Raw genomic sequence first — 8,525 nt, forward strand, 5'->3', positions numbered from 1 at the left:
AGAAATTTTGGAGACAGCCCTGAAGACTCAATGAAATGAAGGCTGGGTTTGCTCTGTTTAACAGAGTCATCATTAAATAAGGCGTGGGAGAGGACAGGCAGTGAGTCTGGTTTAATAATTGGATGTTTTCAAGTCAAATGTGTTTTGCTGGGTTGTCAGTGACACTTGCTAAGAAGAAAAGAGCAAGGGAGTGAGGGTCCCACAGGGTGGGAAGGGATATCAGGGCTGGGGCATTGCTGCATGAACAGATCCCCTGTTCTCCTCCTGTGTGAGAGGACTTGGGGGACACCACACTCCCCAAGCACCACAGCTTCACTGGGGAAGAGTTTTACTCATCTGGGTGTCTTTTTTCCTCCTGGGCCGACGTAAATATTTTGTGCCTGACTTCCCTTCCACACCCTACCTCAGGGAACTGTCAGGTTCAAGTCACCGTGCCCCGAATTCCCCTCCAGCTTCCGCGGGAGAAAGCAGAGAAGCACCTCCTTCCCGCAGCAGGATTTGAATAACCAGGTGAGAGCATCGGCCTCCCTCGTTAAGGTGTTTGATAATTGACCAGGCGCTCATTCCTGCGGCAGGGCGCCGTGCCCGAGCGCAGCCCGGCTCTTCTCCGCAGCCCCAGCCCTGCTGCCACCATGCCTGCCCGCTGCCTGCTCCTCCTGGGGCTGCTCCTCCAGCTGCAGCCTGCCTTCTGCCAGGAAGGTAAGAGCTGACATCCCGGGAAACAGGCAAGGGAAAGGCAGGAAGGTGCGCTGAGCCCGGGAGGGTGGGGGCTGCTTGGTGGGGACAAGGGACAACTGTGGAAGAGCCCCTTGGGAAGGGAAAATACATCCTCTGCTTCACATCAGGATGGGTGGGTGTCCAGCGGGTTGAGGGGTTTTGCTGGAGCTGGGACATTGAGATTTTCTACCTGATTTGCTGAAGGCTGAAGCTGCCACCTGATGTTTGTCTTAGCTGCTTGCACGGAGATAAACTGCTCTGATTTACCTCTGGCAGGACTGTGCTCTGGGATGAGTAATCTGTTTTCTTAAGGCTTTTTTTTTCTTTCTTTCTTTTTTCTCACTCTTATCCTTGGGCAAGTGTTGTTCTGGGTCGCTCCCTGAGCTCTCGGATCCTCCTGTTAATCTGTAATTTTGATCATTGCTGAGGAGAGGGAGCAAATATTTTCCTCTGCAAATTGCCCCCTTCTCTTCCCAAAGATTTAGCAGAGAAACTTCCTATGGCTAGGGTATTATTTTTAGGAAACTCACTGAAGGGCTCCTCTAATGCTGGAAATAATGAGGAGTAATAAAAACTCATCTGGTGCTGCCAAAGTCCCGGAAAATTCCCTCCCCCTTTCTCCTCCTGATGCCCCAGCCCTGACCGCTCTTCCTGTGTTTGTTTACCAGCTTGCTGAGGATTTAACAGTCTGGGGTGTCCATTGTCAGCAGGGTTGAAAGTTTTGCTGTTGCTTGGAAAGAGTAAAAAAAAATAAAAGAAACCCTTTAAAGAGGATTCAGAGCCTGGCATAGCTTCCTCAGAGGGTGAAGATGGGCCAGCCAAAGCTTTCCAAGCACTCAGGGAAGATGTACTAAAAAGCAGGTCTGTGTCTTCAAATTAGCTGTTGATTATGGAAATGGAGTTGCAACAAGTGCATGGGCTTATTTTGGCACTGGCACTTCCCTTGCTGTGGTTTGCAGCTGCAGATGTGTGCAGACACATCTGCCAGGGCTGCAGATTCCACGCTGTTTAGTTTGGCTGAGGAGGTTTGTTTGTGAGGGAAAACCCCATCATTACCGTGGGGCGAAACCGAGAGGAGGTGGCAGAGCCTGAGGGACAGGCTGTCCCAGGAGGGGCATCCCCAGCAAAGCATTTTTCCAGGAACACAGCCCTGTTTCCACAGGTGAGACTCATCCTTTCAGCAATCCATTCTGCCAGGCCAGCAAGGTGTGCTTGGTGGGGCTCCAGCCAGGCAGTGCCCCCAAGGGCTGGGACCCAAATATTTTTGCCCTGAATAGATCTTATCAAGCTCTTGCTTCTGCCTGATTCTCATTCCTCCTTTCTTCTGCCCATGCAAGTTTCCCAGCATGGGCATTTTCGGTATTTCAGCCCAAGGCAGAAGCATTTGCAGTTCCCCTACCACCCTTATCTCCCCTTGCAGCCTGGCCCTACATGGTCTCTCAAAGCCAGAACCCCTTGATTTTGGTTTGGTGTTTTCCCTTTCGGCTTTGGATGCTCCGGAATCTGGTGGAAACCTCTGAGTGAGATTTCACTTGCAAAAACATCCTACTGAGCATGGTTGCTCTAAGGAGGTTTCCTATCACTTTTCTTCTCCCCTCCTTCGCTGGAAGATCACGAGATGCAAATTTGGCAATTTAAGGCATTGCTGACTCCATTCCTTGGTTGACCTTGAACTCCCTTAACCCCAGCAGAAACCTCACCAAGGGCTGGACCTGACCACCCCCTCCTGGGCTTGGGCTGGAAACCCTTGTTCTGGCAGGCAAAATAAACTACAGCTAATAAATAAATAAATGTGGCCAACAGCCAAGGGCAGAGCGAGGGAGGATGCAGAGTGAGCCAAAATTCTGCCAGGAGGCAGTAGGTATGCTCAGGGCTGCACTCACAGGGGTGTGGGCAGCAGAGCAAGAGCATCTTTGCCCACCAGGTAGGGCAGGAGGGGACCAAGCCCTGCTCTTCCCCCCTGCCACCACCCCTGGGTGCCATCAGCCCCTGCTACCACCAGCAGTTGCCTGATGATACAGTGGTATTTCAGTCGAAACACGCTGATACAAGAGGGACTTTCCATCTGAAATCCTCCTCCCTGAGTTCCTGCCCCTGACCTTGCAGTAAACACCAAATGTCTCTGTGGGGAGAGAGGGCTGAGAGATGCAACTCAGGGCTGTTCTCACAGCCCCTTGCCCGGGAGTGCCACTGCTTTCCAGACTGGCACTGCTGGGGAGTCAGCTGGCCAGGCTGATTTCACTTCCAGGAGGAAAAAAGGAGCTCTGTTTTGGGGTTTGAGGTTTTGTCATTGTTTTTTTATTTATTATTTTTTTAAATAAAATTCTCTTGTGGTAAAGACTCAAGGAGCTGGGGGTCTTACCAGAGGACAGTCCCCCTCCCCAAAATCAGAGGGAGGAGAGGAGAGCTGTTAGCAGCAGACCAAGTGTGAAGCTGGCTGTGGCTGAGAAGTTTGCACATGTGGAGCACACAGCCTGCTCTTATTACTGCTAGTAAAGATTATTTTCTGTTTATAGCAGAGGTTTGTCTCCTGTGAGACAGAGGAAGTGTTCAGCTCGTGGAAAGTTCCTGAGTGAGATTGAAGTACCAATTGCTCATCCTGGGGCAGGTCAGCCTTGCAGTTGTCCCTGGCCAGGTCTGGTTTGAGCGTCCCAAGGCTGACTCTGGGGCTGGCAGGTATCACCCTCCACCTGCCCATGCAGAAGGACCATGACATGTGCAAGGGTTGGTGTTTTGATCAGCAGATGAGGAAAAGCCAGATCTGAGTAAATAGTAATTAAATCTCAAAGGGATGTGGCTGTATGGACAAGGTGTCCTTTGGTGCTGATGTGACAACACTTCAGGATGGGTTTGACTACATCTGAATGCTCCACTGTCCAAAAGCCAGTGAGAGGCAAGGAGCAGCCATCCCAGCAAGGGCTAGGACAAGGTTTCCTCTTCTTATCACCCTGCCCTTGCATTCTTCCCACATCCAGGAATGCATCTCACAGCCTTCCCACCCATGGCTGGATTCCTGCCTAGGTCTGGATAGAGAAAAATGAACTTGTGAGTCTATTCCATCCCTGGGGGAAATGGGGATGTTCCAGTCAGCTCTCAGTGCCCCACCACCACCCCAGTGCTGCTTGGGCCACCACCAGCCCTGCCTGGCCTTTGTGCTGAGGTTATTCCTCTGAATGCATTGACCTTTAATTTCTGTCACAAATTGTTATCTGCTCTGCAAATTTGTTGAATGATGCATTTTCCCAAAATCCACAATGACAACTTTTTGCTGTGAGACAACTGAATTTTACACTCTCCATGTTATAGGGTCCTTATTTTACCAGTCGGTATTTGGAAAATAGCCCGGGAATGATGTCTGTGGCATCTGGGGATGGAGAATAAGCAGTTTGCTGAAACCCCTCTGCCTTCTTCCCTTTGGCAAACATTCTCCCTCCCTCCCTCATGTCCCCCAGCCCTTTTTTCCCCAATCACAGAATCATCAGCCTCCCACAGAGCATATGTATGTATGTATGTGTCAGTGTATATGGGGCCCCAATGCTGCAAGGCACCACATTCCACATGCAAACACCACCAAAACCACTGTTATTTGCACTTTATTTCATTGCTATCACCCAGGAAAACCTGCCTGAATTGACAGCAACGTGTTTTGCTCAGCTTTGCAGGGTCAAGCTCTCAGCTGGGCCTTGCTGGAGCTGGATGGGAGAAGCTCAGCAGATAAAGCCTGAGGATGAATTTCTAACCCATGTGCTCTTGTTTCCCTGCAGCCCGGGGCAGCCTCCAGCCGTGGTCACAGGGTGTCATCGCAGTGGTTGTGTTTCTAGTCCTGGTGGCCATCGCCTTCGTGGTCAACAGGTTCTGGTGTAAGGATAAAGTGTAAGTGTGGGGGCTTGCTTTGGGTTGGCCTTAGCCTTGGCATGTGTCACTTCTTGCAACCTCTGTGCTTGTGCCAGGGCTGGGAACACCATGCTTGCTGTGCTGGGAGGTGGGCGGGGAGAGCAAAGACTCCCTGTCCTCATCTCCCTGTCCTCATCTCCCTGTCCTGCTCTCTGATCCCTGTTACTGATTGCCAGGTGTGAGCTTGCACCATACAAATGCTGCCATGAGAACCCCGTGCTGGGAACAGGAGGGCCACAGCATGATGGCTGGATTACACTGGCACATGGTCAGGGGACTGGCCCAGGCCTGGTTTTCTGTGGCTTTGGGGGAGCTGTGTGCCTTATATCCCTGGGATAATTATCCCAAACCAGCTCTGTTTGCAAAGCAGACAGAGACAAGTGGTGGGAACTCTCTGAGAGGAGCTGGGAGAAGAGGGAGGCAGCCAAGCTGGGGCAGTGCTCTCTACCTGGAGCCCACAGTGCAGGCAAACGAGGTGTCTTTATTCATCTAAAAAAGGCCCTGTGGGATGGGCTACCTCTTGTCTGCTGCTGGACAAGCAAAGCCACCATCTGCTGCTCCTGCTCAGCTCAGCAAGGCCAATTGGCTAAGTTGCAGTGACCTGATCTTGAATCTGAGCCCAAAGGCAACAGGGGATGAAGACCAAAAGCACCCCACACCTGTTTTCTGGCTCCTCTGCACTGGTGGGGTCACTTTAGGCTTTGCACCCAAAGGTGCTGGAGTCTTGTTGTACCTGTGCATTCCTGCAGCCTCTCCAGGCTGAGGAATTGGGGAATTGAGACGTACTCTGATGCTCAGCAGTTCAGCTTTAGCCCCACATGCATTTAAAGTGGGTCCCTTTGGGGTGCATTCCACACCAATGCATAATACAATGTGTGTGTATATATATATATTTTTTTTTTTTTAAATATGGTCTGATTTGCCGCTGCAGTCTTTGTTTCCCAAAGAGGATCCTTTGTCCTCAAACTGAAGGAGCCTCCAGCCCACAGGATGGTGTTTCCCACTGCTGCCCGTGCCTGGCTGCCTTTTCCCAGCCTGGAGGCAGAGGATGCTGAGGAGGGCCTGAGGAGGGATGGTGCCTTGTTTTAATTAATCTGGCCTTTCTTCAGAAGAGCAGGAGCAGCCTGGAGCCCTGCCAGCTCTGCGCTGTCACCGTGACAGCAGCTATCAGCTCCAGCCGCTGCCTGTTTATGCCAGGCTGTTCTTTGGAGAAGCCTCTGGAATCGCCCTTGGGCGAGCTCTGGAGGAGGCAGGGATGCACACACAGGGTGGACCTGCACTCACCCTCTGCAGCTAAACCCCCTGTCGCTGCTCAGGCTACAGGCTTGCTCTGGAGCTGAGCTTTTGGAGTCTGGCTGAGGCTGAACATCCCATCTCTGTCCAGTGGTTCCTTCTGCAAGCGATCCAGACTCATTTTTGAGAGAGAGCAGCTCGGTTTTGCTCACACAGACGTGCCCAAGGACAGCTCTCCTGCACCAGGGCTGCAGCACCAGCAGAGCCTTGACTGCTCTCTTCATGTCCATTGGGATACACAGGGGACTCTTTTGCAACAGACTGGAAAAACCAGTTAGTGGGAGAAAACAATCCCACGTATTGACAATGAGTCCTGCTGACTGCCAGCACGGCACTGGGAGTCACAACTGCAGAGAGAGGGGTTGGCACTTGGCACAGCCTCTACAAACCTGCAGTGAGGGTGTTTCTCCTTTCCTTGTCCTGCTGGGAGGGAGGCTGAGCAGGGTGTCCTGGGAGAGAATCACATCCAGGTCCTTTATTGTCTCTCTAGTGCCATCACCACTAAGAGGCTGCTCTCCAGCACTGCTCCTTTGTTGCTCTGTCTCAGCTCCTCTCTTCTCTCCCGCAGGGAAAATCCTGAGAACGTGGTGAGTGTGGAGGACAAGCCGGATGCTGTCACGTCCAATGGCCACGAAGGGAGATACCTATCAGCTGCAGCTGACTTCAGGTGAAGAACCTGCTGAGAACTCCTCCCAGGGCTCCCAGGCTCTGTTCTGTCCCCTTGGGGACAGCTCAGACATGCAGAGCTGTGGTCTCACCCACTCAGGGTCTTATATGTCCCATGCACCTGCTTTTGGGGCTTTTATCCTTTCCAGGGGCTAAGCAGAAGGCAGTGAGGGAGTATCCTCTTCTCCCTCATCTCTCCCCGTCCCTGCAGTCGAACCCCATGATCCATCCACCACCTCACAGCCCGCTGCACCACATTTCTCTTATGCTGCATCACACCTTTCCAACAGAGGAAACCACCAAAACTGACCACAAGTCACCATGTGGGTGGTGACAGTCAAAACAGCCCCCACTAAAAATTAGAGCAATTCCCATCGTGTGCTTGGCTCTCCTCCTGGCAGAGCAACCCCCCCTGTTCTGCCCACCTCACCCCTCACTCAGTGCACAGCTGGTACCAGCAAGGTCAGGACCCCAGTGGAGGCTTTGGGAGGCTGATCTTGCTGGGAGAGAGCTCAGCACTGTGCTTCTCCCTCTTGCTGCAGGTCCAAAGAGAACCAGCATGCCTACGAGAACACCGTGGAGCCTGAGGAGAAGGTGATCACCACAGCCATGTAGCAGCACCCACCAGCCACCCTCCTCTTCCTCTCAATTTGCTTCCCGCTGTTGCAATGGGCATTTCCACAGAGACCCTCTGCACTGGCACCCCCGTGTGTGATGGGGCCCTGACCTCTCCACGGCACCACCACCTCCTGATCTTTCCCTTTCCCACCCGTGGGATATGCTCCTCTGCCTCTGGGGCTGTGTGCACATGGAGAGGTCTGGAGGTGCCACCTCTCCTGCCTGGTGGTCACCCCACCTGGCTGGTGAGGTTGATGCCCCAAGTCCCAGGAGGGTGTTGACCTGCTCAAGACACAGAGGGGATCCTGCTGGGTGCCTGGGACTTCCCCACGCCCCCAGCTGCCCTCCAGGGAGCTGCTGATGGAAAACCTGCTCTTTTTCCCCAGTTCACCCTCCTTTTTATGACCTACACCATGCATTTTAATGTCAGAACAAACCTTCCCCCCTGTACATATCTTCCCAGTGAGCAATAAAGAGAATTGTTGCCTATGACAGCAAAGAGGGTCATTCTGCTAATCAGCCAAAGGACTTTCTGGCATCTCACAGCTCTCCCAGCCTTCAGGCTCTTGAGAGAATGAAGGACATCAGGGAATGCTCAGCATTTGGACTGCCCCAGAGCCTCAAAGGGACATACAGGGAGGTGAGAGCATCATTCCCCTCCATTTGCCAGGTGGGGTAACTGAGGCATGGAAACAATCCAGCACTTCCCAGTGCTGCTTAATGAGTGAAAGGCAGCACTCACTGAATCCCACTGACCACAACGTGCAGCCCTACAGCCAGCTGGGGGCCATTCCCAGGGCTGGAGGATGTGAATGGCAGTCACTTCCCAATGCTGCCAGGAAGTGACCAGGGGGTGCTCAGGGCAGTGCTGGCTACCATGGGACAGCTGGCCATAGTGCAACCTGCTCCTGCCAGGCTGTTCATTAACTGGGGTCTGGCTTTTGTTGTGGTGGGGACAGTGCCAGGGCCACCATGGGAACAAGGAGCATTTTTAAGCTGTGGCATCTGTAGATTGAAACGAGAGACCTCTGATACCTTGGCCATTCCCAGAACATGAGTTACTCCAGTGGCATGCAGGGTCCTCTTTCTGACCACCAAGGAAAGGATTAAGGGACTCTTCAGTCAAGGGCAGCCCAGCTGGAGCAGCTCTGGGATGGGAGGTTTATAAGAGGGACATTTTTGGCAGCCCCTGGTTTTGGGGGGAGCAGGGCGTTTTTAGGGCTCTGCTGTGCACTTCCAACAGGTGAAGTTGCTGATGTCCCTAGCAGGTGGTGACACAAAAATCCAGGCAGGAGCTTTCCAGTAAGAGACCCACCTTGAAATGCATTTCCCCTAGA

At 52.6% G+C, this 8,525-nt stretch overlaps 1 protein-coding gene across 1 annotated transcript; it reads left to right on the plus strand.

Moving 5' to 3' along the window:
* The first annotated feature begins 403 nt into the window (after positions 1–403).
* PDZK1IP1 (PDZK1 interacting protein 1) lies at positions 404–7,687 on the plus strand. Its single transcript, XM_085067662.1, has 4 exons — positions 404–699; positions 4,482–4,590; positions 6,473–6,571; positions 7,113–7,687. Exons 1-4 carry the CDS (start codon positions 633–635, stop codon positions 7,183–7,185), a joined length of 348 nt encoding a protein of 115 aa, XP_084923788.1. The 5' UTR covers positions 404–632; the 3' UTR covers positions 7,186–7,687.
* The last annotated feature ends 838 nt before the right edge of the window (positions 7,688–8,525 follow it).

Source organism: Lichenostomus cassidix, chromosome 8 (genome assembly GCF_008360975.1).
Source record: "Lichenostomus cassidix isolate B80296 chromosome 8, HeHo_3.0, whole genome shotgun sequence".
NCBI lineage: Eukaryota > Metazoa > Chordata > Aves > Passeriformes > Meliphagidae > Lichenostomus > Lichenostomus cassidix.

Coding starts and splice junctions, on each gene's coding strand:
- PDZK1IP1 (XM_085067662.1), top strand. CDS start 633: ATGCCTGCCCGCTGCCTGCTCCTCCTGGGGCTGCTCCTCCAGCTGCAG. Junction 4,591..6,472: donor TTCTGGTGTAAGGATAAAGT/GTAAGTGTGGGG, acceptor TCTCTCCCGCAG/GGAAAATCCTGAGAACGTGG. Junction 6,572..7,112: donor TCAGCTGCAGCTGACTTCAG/GTGAAGAACCTG, acceptor CTCTTGCTGCAG/GTCCAAAGAGAACCAGCATG.